Below are 14,168 nucleotides of genomic sequence, written 5' to 3' on the forward strand. Positions count from 1 at the left end.
GGGGATGCTCTGCATTTTTTTTTTTTTGTACCTGAAGTATATGGAACTCTTAAGTGGAAAATACTTTGGTTTTGGAGAGAAGAGGGGAGTTATGTTAAAAGCAATAAAGGTATTTGGCAAGCACTCTTCAAGTAATAACTTTAAACAGTTGTAGATTACTTGCTGATTTCAAATAGTTACCTAGTCTCAAGGCTGGAAATCGTACCAGTGTTTCTGCAAGTTTGAATTCAGTGAGGCTTGATGGTTCTGATAATCACAGTTGTCTGGCCCAAGTCATTTAGTACTGCTGCAAATAAATAAAAGGTTTTGAAAGGCAGTCAGACATGACAAAATACTGTTACTGAGGCAAAGAGCAGTCTTGTTTCTGAAGCATTCTGCACTTTACATCTAGGTGCAGACATGTATTTGGGTATACAAAGCTCTCCAAAAGAGAAAACTGTAATAAAACTTCAGTTAATAGTTGTTCAGCAACACTGAAGACTTCTGCTCCCTCTAGGCGTGGAGTCTATTTACACAACTGCTTAATTTGTAAACATGACAGAAGGAGCTAGCATTATGCTTGTGACTGTGTCAGATCGAACTTCTGTGTATTGATGGATCCACACATACTGAGAAAGATAAATCTGAGAGCTGGCAGCTTGCACTTTCAGCTGTAAATCAGTTGCTGTATTTGAACATGAGAGGAGAGAAAGAAAAAAAGTTGTTCCCTGAAAATCTAGGTTTCAAGGAAGTCTAAACTCATCTATAAGAATATTGAAAGCACTGGGCTACACCTGGGAGACTGACGGCAACAGCTGTGCTGTCAGACTTTGAGGTCCCCCCAAACTTTACAGCTCAGCTCCAACTTCAAGATCAGAAAGTATGGGTAGCTGGACTGTGACCATATTCAAAAGGAATGTGTGCAATAACTTGCGTGTAGGTAGCAAAAAGAATTTGGAATGTGGTTGTACTCTGGAAGTAAGCTAGAGGAGGAGGAGCTCTGACAGGGACAGTTTAGAAACACAAGTGATGAGATTATTGTAGTGCTGCTAATAAAACTTCCAATCTAGTTGTTTAATTCAGATACCCAGCATCTTAGTAGGTTGAACTTTGTGTTTTTATTTGAGACCTGGTCTCAGGCAGACAGTAGGAGAATAGGGTGTAAAGCTGTATATCAGTTTTGGCATCACTTCAGCAAAAATACTACTTCTTCCTTCAGTATTCACATAACCATTTTGAACATATTTCTCTTTTCCCTAAGTGTGTTTAGATTAGATAAACAGTAATAATTATGTTTATCCTTTTCCAAGTTAACTGTATTCATTCCTGTTTAATACAAGTGTGTAAACTGCTGGTGAGTAGTGGTATTAAAGATGGTAAAAGGAAAATGAAGTGTAGCTGCTGGAGCTTGGGTCTTCTGTGATGTATAACCAAAATTATGGTAATCCCTGCATTGTTGCTAGACTTAAAAAAGGCTGAAGAAAATTGCCATGACACCATCTTACTACCAGTTTCTATTCTCAGACTCATTTGCCAGGCAAATCCTTCTTCTGTTTCTTGATTTGAGTGTTTCCTCCTCCCCCCAGATACATCCTAGTTTAACAACCATTTCTGTTAAATTTTGTTCAGGAAAAAAATTCTGTCAGTCAATGGCTGACTGCACTAGATATCATGCATGAATGCCGTTTTAAAAAAAAAACAAAAAAAACAAAAAACCCCAACAAACAAAACCCAACCAAAACCAACTCTTTTCCAACTTTCACAATTTTATTCCCATGTTTTATTTTTAAATTAAAAGATTCCATGTTGATGACATTGCTAACCCATCTGTAAGGGAAGGCTCATGAGCTCCTAGAAAGAAATGTTAAGGTTTTGTTTTGTTGTGGTTTTGTTTTTTTTTTTTTACTTTAAGGGTGAAAAAAATCATAGAGGACTGAAGAGATAAGTGTGCAAATCTAAAGGATTGTAGGCTTCCCATTTTCAACAAAACTTAAGGAACTTTAATTTTTTAAAATAACTTCCTTTTGTGTTTTGGGTCAGTGATTTGTATTATGAGGGAGGAGCTGTTGGCAGAAGGAGCTGTTGGCAAATGTGATTGAGTACCTTCCAGCAGCAGAGGAGGGTAGGAATACTGTAACTGTAGCTGCAGTGAGTGCTAATTGGCATTCGTTATGCATTGGTATGTGGTATGTAAATACTTCTTGATCAGGTGAGCATCTATCAAGTCTACTTCTTTTAATGGTGAATTTAAACACAAACTTGAATTTCAGAGATCAGTGAATGGAAAAAAATGGTGGAAAATGTAGCATTTCTTCTTTTACTAAGGCAGATATCTGAAAGAATTCTTCTTTCAGTCAAATCCTTAATCTTATACTGTACACCTGATTTCAAGATAACTAATTCTGATTTATTTCAGCTAATGTCTTAAAGACACAGTGTCGCTTTGTGTTTCCATGAAATGCCTCTCTCACTTGTCTGCAAAGCTGAGGGTTGTATTAGATAAAAAGAAGATGAACTGTTTAGCAGAAGTGAGTTTGCAGTGATGTCTGTTAGCGTTATTAAGAGTGATGAGAACACTGAAGAATGAAGTAATGGAACAAAATAAATCTGGGCATACCTTGTATTTTTGAGTGGGAGAATTGAGCAAAGCTTACAACCACTACTGCTTACCCCTGAGGAAAATAGTGTGGGCAGGTTCCAGCCATCTAAGCTATGTATGACCAGTGTGCATGTTATTACTTTTGATTAATGTTTGTTGTGGTTTAACCCCAGCTGGCAACTAAACCCTACACAGCTGCTCACTCACTCCCCCACAGTGGGATGGGGAAGAGAATCAGAAGGGTGAAAGTGAGAAAACTCGTGGGTTGAGATAAAGACAGTTTAATAGGTAAAGCAAAAGCCATGCACAGAAGCAAAGCAAAACAAGGAATTCATTCACCACTTCCCATGGGCAGGCAGGTGTTCAGCCATCTCCAGGAAAGCAGGGCTCCGTCACCCAGAACGGGGACTTGGGAAGACAAACACCATCACTCTGAACATCCCCCCCTTCCTTCTTCTTGCCCTAGCTTTATACACTGTAATGTCATACGGTCTGGCATATCCCTGTGGTCAGTTGGGGTCAGCTGTCCCAGCTGTGTCCCCTCCCAACTCCTTGTGCCCCCCCAGCCTCCTCGCTGGTGGGGTGGGGTGAGAAGCAGAAAAGGCCTTGGCTCTGGGTAAGGGCTGCTCAGCAGTAACGAAAACATCCCTGTGTTATCAACACTGTTTCCAGCACAAATCCAAAACACAGCCCCATACCAGCTACTGTGAAGAAAACTAACTCTATCCCAGCCAAAGCCAGCACAATGTTATGCTCAGGCTTGCGGATTTAAGAAAACAGACCTATGGAAAAGTTTTAAGACATGATTGTTTAAAATAGAGATTGAAAAAATACAGTTAACAATGAAAAATAAGTTCCTGGTAAATGTTGATAACATGCAAGTATAATTGAGATGCAAGAATAGAAGAAAAACAAGATTTATCTGCATGTTTTCTATCTTTCCTACTTCCCCCTACTTGTATACATCTAAACACACATACATTTAGATGACACAAAAGGAAGCTTGATTATGACTTCAGTTGTGAGACTCGGTTATTGTCAGTACACTCCTGCTATGCTGTGACAAGGCCCTGTTCATGTCTATGTGGAAGAGGTATATAAATTAATTAAAGATATGAATATAAATATTTTAAACTGCAGAACCCTTCATGTGATTTGTGTTTCTTAAAATGGATTGTGCTCTCTAGTATATTTAGACAATTAATACATTATACGTAGTTACATACTGATGATGAAGTAATTAATTCAAGTAATTGAAAAAGGTAGAAATAGACCTAATAGTTACATACTGGAACTAGAAACCTCACTAAATTTTAATCTTTACATTTGAAAAAAAAAAGGTTTTCAGTGGGAACCATGGCTGCCTGAATAGACATTTGTTTGCCATGAAACATTTTGTTAAATTATCCATTTTCTTTAGGCCTGGTCCTACAGCTAATTGACAGGTATGTATGTTTAGATACTGGGGAACTGGGAAAAAAGCCTAATCAAATCATTGAACGTTGCTATGTTCATAACTTCGTTAGTTTAAGGCACTAGTTTGCCTAAAATACAAGTCAATTCAAAGTGTTTTTGTTTTAACTTTTGTCCTGGTTTTGGCTGGGATAAAGTTCATTTTCTTTCTAGTAGCTGGTATAGTGTTATGCCTTGGATTTAGTATGAGAAGAATGTTGATAACACACTGATGTTTTCAGTGGTTGCTAAGTAGTGTTTATATTAAGTCAAGGATTTTTCAGCTTCTGATGCCCAGCCAGCAGGAAGGCTGGAAGGGCACAAGAAGTTGGGAGGGGACACAGCCAGGGCAGCTGACCCCAACTGGCCAAAGGGGTATTCCAGACCATGTGACGTCATGCCCAGTATATAAACTGGGGCAAGTTGGCTGTGGGGCATGGATCACTGCTCGGGCACTAACTGGGCATTGGTAGGTGGGTGATAAGTAATTGCATCGTGCATCACTTGTTTTGTATATTCCAATCCTTTTATTATTATTGTACTTTTATTATTGTTATTAGTATCATTACTAGTTTCTTCCTTTCTGTTCTGTTAAACTGTTCTTATCTCAACCCACAAGTTTTACCTTTTTCCTTCCGATTCTTTCCCCCACCCCACTGGGTGGGGGGAGTGAGTGAGCGGCTGCGTGGTGCTTAGTTGCTGGCTGGGGTCAAATCACAACAACTTTGTATAAATAGAGGGAGCTTTATTGTCTGCAATAGTCAGACTGAGTATAGAGAAAGCAACTAGTAAGTCTCAAACTTAATCCAAACTTACTGCCTCTTTATTGATGTATATGTGATATGAAAAGATCCCTGTATCACTCTGTTACAGTACTAAATATAATAGATGCTTGTTATTGGGAAACCCTGTGGAGTTTCTCGTCTATGCCATGACTCCATTGCATAATACATACTATATGAATATATTTGTTTGCATAGGCCTGGATACTTTAATACCATTTACATTTTTGTTACCAATGCTTGAATAGCAACATCAGAAATGCTTTTGTAAACTGTCAGTAATAATCTGAACAAAATATATAGTAAAAATAGCATTAAAGATTTTTTTCTTCTTTACAAGAGAAAGTGGAATAGTTTAACTTAGTAGAGAAAAAGAAGTGGTGGACTGTGACTTAGATTTGATACTGTAACAGGTGATTCTCTTCCAAAGACACAGAAATACCCACTAAATATCATTATTCTTGGTGTGTGCTTGGGTTGTCATTGTGACTTACAGGGAGTCTGCCATTTGCATGTTGACATACAGGTGTCCTGTTAAAGGTGCAGAGTTTCATATTGTAAACTATCAGAATTTATGGTGATGTTACTGAGCCTGACTGCTTCCAAAATTATGTAAGGACTTGTGTATCATCTTTTCCTTTTTGATCTGCATATTCTCGTCACAGTTCAAAGAATGTATACTTTTACAGTAACAACTATTATTGCTAAGTATATGAGGTTAGCAATCCAGAAAGAAATTTTTATCATGAATTCAAACAAATTTTCTTATAGAAGTTTTGTGGTTTTTTTTAAGGTGAGGTTACAGTGCAAACTGGAGATCTGTTGCCATGTAGGATTTGTGGAAGGACTTTCTTTCCAGCAGCACTGGTAAGTGGTATGAGCACTATTGGCTTTTAGATCTGAGGAGCTGATGTGAGAGTTAAGCAATGGTCACTATAGCTAAATAAAGTAAATCTAGATGCTTGGGTTTCGTGGAGGTTTTGTGGGTTTTTTTCCCCAAATAATTATTGATTCAAGTTGTCTCGGTTTTGAAGCTCCTTAGAAGGAGGTTAGTTTTATTTCAGCATCCCATCACTTTCTGAAAATACATGCTTCTAAAAGCATCTTCTCTAGGGTCACAGAATCATTCCTTGCCTCTGCAGATGTAAGGCCTAGCATTATGCAGTTTCAGCTAGTAAATGAAGTGTTTTGTTATCCATCTTCAAAATACTGTGTTCTGCAGTCTTAATAGCAATTGGTCTGTCCTTAAATACGAATATAGATTTCGGACACCTCTGACTTGTATTGCCACTCAATGCAAATGCTGCCTACCTACCATCATTTTTTTTATTTGCAAGGAGCAAATACAGATGTCTCCTATTTTTTTTCTTCATTGCCCAAGTTTTTGTGACTGTGTATATGCATTCGTGAATTCCTGTATTTCCATTTTAAAAGTAATGTTTGGTATAAAAGTTTGAGTGAAAGAAGTCTGATCTTATTCATAAAGAGGGAAATAACATGTTAATACCTTAGGTTTTCAAAACTAAGTTTTATATTCTCCTTTTGTTTTTCTTCTGCTTGTAGAAAAAGCATGGTCCCATTTGCCAAAAAACTTCTGCCAAGAAAAGGAAGACATTCGATTCCAGCCGACAGAGAGCAGAAGGAACTGACATTCCCACAGTAAAACCTCTTAAGCCACGGGTATGTTATGATTTACTCTGCATATGAACATTTTAGGCAAACTATGTATGCATTATAATAAGGCTTATTTCTGCTGGCAATTAGTGATAATTAGATCAACTAGGATCTGGAAGAAATCTAACTATAATGTTGTATACTAAAATAAGGCACGTACTTAGCTTGAAGGAAGAGCTTCAAACATATAAAGCTCTTTCTTTTTTGGCTTCTTAGCCAGAACCACCCAAAAAACCTTCCAACTGGAGACGAAAGCATGAGGAATTTATAGCAACTATACGAGCAGCCAAAGGACTTAATCTTAAAGATGGTGGAAAACTCCCTCCACCACCTCCGCCATCATATGACCCTGGTATGTAAAACAGTTGAGTTCTTTAAAGATTTTTTTTTTAAACTTAATTTGTAAAAATTTGAATTGGAAAGGAATTTGTTGGAATACGGTATTCACAACTTCTTGAAGATGCCTATCTGATTATCCCTATGTAGATGCTGGTTTGTGAGCCTGGGTTTGTTCTTAATGCGTTGAAAGGTAGTTGTGACCAACTTGCAGCTTGCTGCTGTCTTACAAACCATAGGCTGGACATATTGTTTCAACACCTTGTTTCTGTCCACAGCAGTGGAACTGCTCAGAAAGAGCATCAGAGCTCAGAAAGACTATCTTTTTAACTAGCTGCCAATGATGGACACCCACAACCTATTTACATTGTAGGAATGCATGTCAACTACATTCTTCAAATGTAGTCTCTCCCATTTCTTGCTGAATTCACATTTAGTTTTATGTATCCAGCGTATGCTCTAGTGTGCACGTGATCCTTCCTCATGTGGTGGGGGTACTTGTGTTTTGGATACGTGAGATGTGTGGGATTTGTATTAATAAGGGAGTGACAGACCTTGGGTGCTTTCAGAACTGAGGCTGGGTAAAGTGTTGAAGCAGTCTGATGTGAGTGAGAAGGAAATACACTTTTCAGTTAACTTCTGTGATGTGTTAGTAGGGTGGAGGATATATTTCTTCCTCTTGTCCTGAGAGTTAAACCATTTGATCAGCAAAATGGCTGTTTTCAGAAAGATTAAGAAACATGGAAAAAAGCATCTGTTTGCTTCTGCCTGTCTGTGGTCAAGTGAGGATGTGAGTGTTCCCTACCTTGTTTCTCTACAGGAAACGTGCTAGTCCAGTATTAGGATTGTAATTGCGTGTTCATAGTAAGAAGTGAAGTTGTATTATTCAGTGTTCAGTACACACTATCTTGAAATGCCATATGCATTTTAAACTAAAGTAAAACCAATAGCTAATGCTGTGGATAAGAAACATAAGGCTCGATCATGGAAAGGATTGTTAATAATCTAGTTATGTAGGTTCTGAATTAGAAGCAGAAGAGCCCAGAACTAAATCTAGCTTGGAAAAGCTACTAAAATGGTGCTCCCTTGGTTCCAGAGACCGCAAATGAGTTTGAAGCAAAGGAAGTAACTCTATTCAGCCCACTTGAAAGCAGATAGGATGTAAAGGGAAGAGAAAGATACTGTGCCTCAGTTTTTCTTCATTCTGTGTTTTACTTTTTCCAAGCTGAGTCTTACTGGTTTTAGTCTCCTGGCTTCATCCTACTGCCAGACTGGTAAGGCTTAGGAGGAAGGAACCAGGAATGAAGAGAAGATGCACCAACTGATCAGTGGATTCTCTTCTCACAAATAGAACAGAACAAAAAAAGAGCAGGGGCAGCTACTGTTGCTCGTTTTCCAATTTATGTGTAGGAGAGAGGGAGAATTATGCACGGTATCATGGAGCATATCCATCCTCTCCTACTCAGCTCTGTCTTCGGTGTGCATATTTCTAACTAGCTGCTAGTCTTTTTCCTTTAAAAGGAGAGAGTTCTGTATTAATATTTCCTACCTAATTACATGCTTTGAGTTTGCAAACAAACAGTATTGCTGGTTATTCGATCTCCTGTTCCACCTTTTCCTTAGAAGAAGTGCAGAATAGCCTCGTGGTATTAAGAAGGACCTTAAGTCACCTCACTTGCATTGAACTTGATTGCATATGTGTACTGCCCTCTTATTTTGATTAGTTTATATTTTATAAAGCTTATATTGAATCCTGATAGTTTTTCTGGACAGTACAGACTGTACTTCCAGATAGCCAGGTGGCTGACTGGTGCTAAGCAATTTACAAAAGGATGAAGATACGATCCCTGAATCTTAAAAGAGTATGTATTAATCCTCTACAGTCTGATCCATTTACTTTAGTGAGCTTTGAAAGTCTTCTGCGGGAACTGAGCTGTATGCCAGATGGAAATGTCTTGTCTTATTTGCTAGGGACTTCCATGGCTGCTTTATTCATCTATTTTGCTTTTTTTTATACTTTTTTTAACTTTGAGCCTGTCTTGATTTGACTACATAGATACTATAGTTCTTCTGCTTTCAAGTTTATTATCTCTTGACGTACAGTTTATGTTCAGTGGAGTTTATGTAAAATAATTTAAAAATCGTTGTTGTTATCACATGAGATTCCCATGCTGTCACTTCTCTGAAGGATTCCTGTGTTCTTCCTGTGTCCTTTGCTCACACTTCTTGGGTCACAGTTCATGGTTTGGTGGCCATTACATCATTTGACTTACTCAAAATTGTTAATTTAAAAGTATAGCTACTTAAGCCAGATCTGCTGCATTTAGAGTAGTAACATGTAATCCAAATCTTATTTTGGATTGTATAATACCTAACTAATCTTGGAGGCAGTGACTGTTGAATCTCTCCTCATTTTCTTTGATACATTTCTAAAGTAATCTAGGAACACACTAATTAAACCTGCTTTGTCAGTGTCCAGCTCTTCTGAAGCTGATGTTTACATGGTTTTGAATACTGTAATCTGGGGAATTCAACATCCGTGTCTCTAGACACTAAAATGTCTATCTGAAACCGCAGTTGAAACATCTTACTTTCCAAGGACAGTGTATAATAAGGGGTATATTTCCAGCATACAGATGAGAGATCTTTTAGTATTTTAAACATTTACATAGCCTTTCTGTTTTGTCCCCAATGTTAGTAATAATATTTTCTGCAAGTAATACTGTTTGTAATGTGACTAAATTAAGCTTAAAAAATAATAGAGCCACCAATTACCCTGTTTTGCATGTCTCTATAGATATCTCCTAATTTTGGCTGAATTTCCTCTGATTCTTTTTTGTTTTGTTTTGTTAAATTTCCAATTTTTTTTAAATTATAATTTCCAGTATTACAGTTAGTATTTCTCAGTCCTTTCAAAACTGCCAGAGGAAACAGATTTTATGATCTTTTGCTGTTTGTATGGGTAAGGTTTTAATGCATTTTCATACCTTGAACAAACTGAACTGTGTTTGTAATTTTTTTGTTTAGGCTCTTCTCCACTTCCTTCCAGCTGATATCCCTGCCATGTCCGTATACCTCTTTGGCCAGCTTCTCTGCTGAATAGCATCTCTCAAAATGTTTCTGATTTTTCTTAGGTTACTTCTGATCCTCAACCGCTCTTCGCATTCTTATCCATCAAACAAGAAACATCTTTTGTGTTACATGTGGACAATTCTTTTCCCCAGCAATCTGCATTTCATTTTCAGATTCAAGAGGCCTTAATCTTCTCTGGGGGTGGGGCTGGTCTTTAAAAAACTTTAAAACACTTTATTTTGTAAAACATGTTATTAATATTAGGTTTTTATGTTTTTAAGATTACATTCAGTGTCCTTATTGTCAGAGGAGATTTAATGAAAATGCAGCTGACAGACACATCAATTTCTGTAAGGAACAAGCAGCACGTATTACTAATAAGGGAAAATTGGCAGCTGATACCAAAGGGAAGCTTCCTACTCGAACACAGGTGAACTACAACATTTTTATTAACTCGTAGCTTGCATTTGACATTAAATCAAGCTGTAATTTTATTATTTGCACTAGACTGAAATTAGACACTAAGTATGGAATTAGACACTAAGCATGGAAGAGGTTTTTGCTTTCTTAGAAGAGTTGCAGAGATCCATAAATCAGATGGCAGCAGTTGCAAAGCCAAAAACAGTCATAAATGTAATTCAGAGATTCATGAAAATGACAGGTAGGGGTAGCAGCAGAACGTAGAGATGTAGTATTTGTAAAGAAAGTTGAATTTCTATTGTACAAGTCTTCTGAATCCAATTCAAGACTGTTCCTTAAGTGGACAAAGGTACATGACTACAGGATGAATGACAGCAGTATTTTGGCTAATTAGAGGCTTAGAGGAATTCAGGTATATTAAGGTAAGAGCTGCAGTAGTTAACTTATGATGGGCACAAATGAAGGATTAAAGTGTGTGTGTGTGTTCATTTTTGGAAGCTATGAAGAGTTAAACAGACACAAGCAGTTATATAGTGATTCTTGCACTGTATTCTGAATCAGTGCTGGGACTGGTCTAGAGCACATAGGTGAAAGTAAGATTTGAAAGACAAAAATGATCCTGCCCTTGAGTACTCTTTTTAAAATTAACTGGTAATGAGGTGATAATATTAATCTTGTGAGACAGCTATGGAAAAAGATGAGAGAGGCTGTAGAAGCATGGAAAATACAGAGACATACAGTTAAATGAAAAAAAAACAAAACCACTGAGTTAGATAATCTTGCCTACTAGTATCATCTGTATGTATAAGAAAGCAGACTAGCGGAAACCATTTGCATGATCCCATTCCAGAAACAGTTAACCTAGTAGGTAATAGTCGTCTGTTTTCCCACAGTACCTGAGATAACTACCTATTTTGTTATATAGACAGTTGGATTTAATTGCTTAAATTTCTAGGTTGTATTTTGTTACAGTACAAACCTGCTGCAGTTAAGAAGATGCCTTCTGTAGGATCAACACCGTCATCATCATCACGCTTACCACAGCCAAGTGGTGTTAGCAAAACTGTTGTAGGTATGAAATGCATGATATGAATTTTCCATTTACTTTCTAAATATTAGTTCTCAAACTACGCAGTAATAGTAGTGTAATTTTAGTAGCTGGAAGGATTTCTACAGCATTGCCCAGTGATTTAAACCGTCAAAGTAAAAAAATTCATAGTTCAGTGTTACGTGAGTGGATGAGATGGTGTCTGTTTTTCATAATACAATTTTTTTTTAATCAGTGTTTTTATGACCTAATTTTTTTTACTTACATATATGATGGCTATATATATTATTGTTGAAATTGATATAGTGGATTGTAAAAATCCATTTAAATTAAAGTTGGAAGGGGCACTGATTGGCATCTATCCAACAAGACTCTTGAGTCCATAGGATTCTCTTCTGTTTTATATATTGGGTCAAATTAGTTTTTTTCTGAATTGAACCTGCAAAATCATTCTGTGTAGTAATGCATAATTGTATCAAATACTGATGTCTCACCAGAGATTCTTCTGTTGCTCAATTCTGTAACTAATTTGTATGCTGAGTATGGTCATGAATTGGTGAAAATGTGTAGTCAAGCCATGTATATTATAATTATGCAAACACTGATCTTCTCTGATTTCAGATATCATCCGATATTAAACGTGTCCTGTTTGTACATACTTGGACATTCTAGACTTCTTTCTTTTTTTTTTTTTCTTCCTGAAGAAAGTAATTGACATCCAGTGTTTTTTATTAGGATAGAACATTATGTCTAAATTGCATGTTTTCTGTAAATTTCTGGAGACATACTTGCTTTTTCTAGTATCTTGAGTTGTTCATATCTTAATATTTCTAAAACTCTTGTTTTGAATTTTACAATTAAAAAAATGTATCATTCCAGCAGCAAAATTTTACATTTTATTGTATCTCCATGCTTGCTTTCAACTGCAAGGTGCCTCTTCAAGTAAAGCACTATCTTCATCTGGATCCGGTGGGAGCAAAATTCAAACATTATCACCAGCTCATAAAAACTCATTGGGAATGGTGAACCCACAAGCAGGGTAAGTTTCCGTTTAATGTTGTTATTTATGCTTTATTTCATATTTATGTTGTGCTAGTTCTAGAAGTCTCTGTGGTCTGTTTCATTTACATTATTTTTTTTTCCCTGTGAGCTTCAGTAGTGTAGTGTTCTGAATTTATCTTTTATTTATAAACACAATTAATGCGTAAGGAACACTGAGGTAGGCAAAGATGCATTTCCTAATGTTTAGAATAACGGCAAAGGAGGTCCAGTGGTAAAAATAGATAGAAAGGAGATTAAAAAGTAACAGAATAGGCAAACTGGTTGGAACTATAATTTTGTTTCTTTGTAAAAGTGAAGAGACTTAAAAAAGGAGAAAACATCAGGCATAATTTCATGCAAATAAAAGAAAGAGGCCTCTGCCATAGACCACAAGCCAATTGTGACAGGATCTTCCCTCTTAGCGCAAAAGGGTGGATACTTTTCCCGCTTCCCTTTCGTGTCGTAAAATACTCAAGAGACAGCAAATGAATGAGCACAAATAGGGCAATGAAAACCAATGCGCTACAACAGCAATAAGAAGTGTTAGATACAGATTATTAGAGTTCAGTGAAAGTGCTAGTGTGATCAAGGCAGTTACTGGTATTTTTCTGGGGGCATGGTCAGTGCACACTATCTCAAAGAAAAAATGTATGGAACGGATTGAGGAAAAGTAGTGCAATTTTATAGAAGTTTGAGGAGCACCAAGGAGCACTGATAGAAAACATAAAAAATACAACAAAGTGACTGCAGTTCTAACATTGGTGATTGAAGACAACTTAGTCCTACAAAAATGAGTATCAGATTGGTGAAGGCTGTATACGGTAGAGAAAAACAACACTTTAAGTTTGTGAGGAAGAAAAAGGACGTTATGAAAGAACTCATGGGGATGGATAGCTTTATTAATTACACAAAACTAGTGATTTTTAGTTTATCACTCTTAAGTCTTACAAGTTACGCACAAGCATGAATTACAGCTTTGTCATACCTCCCTCCTAACACCATGTAGCGTGAGGATGCAGTTCTGTCCCTCCTTGCTCTGCCCGTTCGTACCAAGTCTTTCAGACACAGACTGGAGGCAGAGTCCATGAGGCTGTCAGAAATTCCAACCCCCTCCCCACCGTGTCCTAGTAGTCTTTGGTCTACAGGTCAGCTTCACTGTTGTTTGTAGGCATCTATGCTTCGACTGATAGAAAATCCTACCCTCTGTTACTCACTGACTGATTTTTTTATATCGCATTTCTCTGTTTTCAGCAGCTGAATTAACACCTACTGATGAGTGGCAAACAAGTAGATCTGCAAACCACAGTAAAAAAAAGTCAGCTGAGATAATTTGAAGGCATGTTTCTGACCCCAGTGGTGAATCCCAGCTGTCTGGGAAAGGCTTTTTCCTGTTGATAGAATTTCTAATTGCAGTCTGTATTGGTTTGTGAGGGGCCACAAGTTTTGATCTTCACTTCTTAACAAGGAAGTTCTATTTAATTTTACTAGTCAGTTGCTCATTGGACTTACTGCTTTGTATTCTGTAGTCTTCCATTTCCTCTTCTGAAGCTTGGTGGAAGAATTGTGATGTGGCCAAGCCAAATAGCAGTTAATATACGGAGAGATGTTTGCATAGGTTCTCTCTGTTCACACATGCTGTTAACTGCAAATAGATGACTTCTGGTTGGCATAGCTCTCAGATAATGATCTCTGCTGAGAGGCAGTGAATGTTAGCTTGGTTTATAAACTCATATAATTTCCTACACAATTTCCAGTTTTTAAGAGT

At 37.2% G+C, this 14,168-nt stretch overlaps 1 protein-coding gene across 2 annotated transcripts in view; it reads left to right on the forward strand.

The window, feature by feature from the left end:
• The window catches only part of ZC2HC1A (zinc finger C2HC-type containing 1A), a 37,743-nt gene that overhangs the window by 7,401 nt on the left and 16,174 nt on the right, over positions 1-14,168 (forward strand). For both annotated transcript variants that reach the window (XM_069779556.1, XM_069779558.1), the window contains exons 2-7: positions 5,606-5,679; positions 6,376-6,492; positions 6,703-6,838; positions 10,176-10,324; positions 11,287-11,386; positions 12,293-12,401. In XM_069779556.1, coding sequence (XP_069635657.1) covers positions 5,606-5,679; positions 6,376-6,492; positions 6,703-6,838; positions 10,176-10,324; positions 11,287-11,386; positions 12,293-12,401 — 685 coding nt within the window. The remainder of the gene's footprint in view (positions 1-5,605; positions 5,680-6,375; positions 6,493-6,702; positions 6,839-10,175; positions 10,325-11,286; positions 11,387-12,292; positions 12,402-14,168) is intronic.

The sequence above is a fragment of the Haliaeetus albicilla genome, chromosome 3, assembly GCF_947461875.1.
Source record: "Haliaeetus albicilla chromosome 3, bHalAlb1.1, whole genome shotgun sequence".
NCBI classification, from domain to species: domain Eukaryota; kingdom Metazoa; phylum Chordata; class Aves; order Accipitriformes; family Accipitridae; genus Haliaeetus; species Haliaeetus albicilla.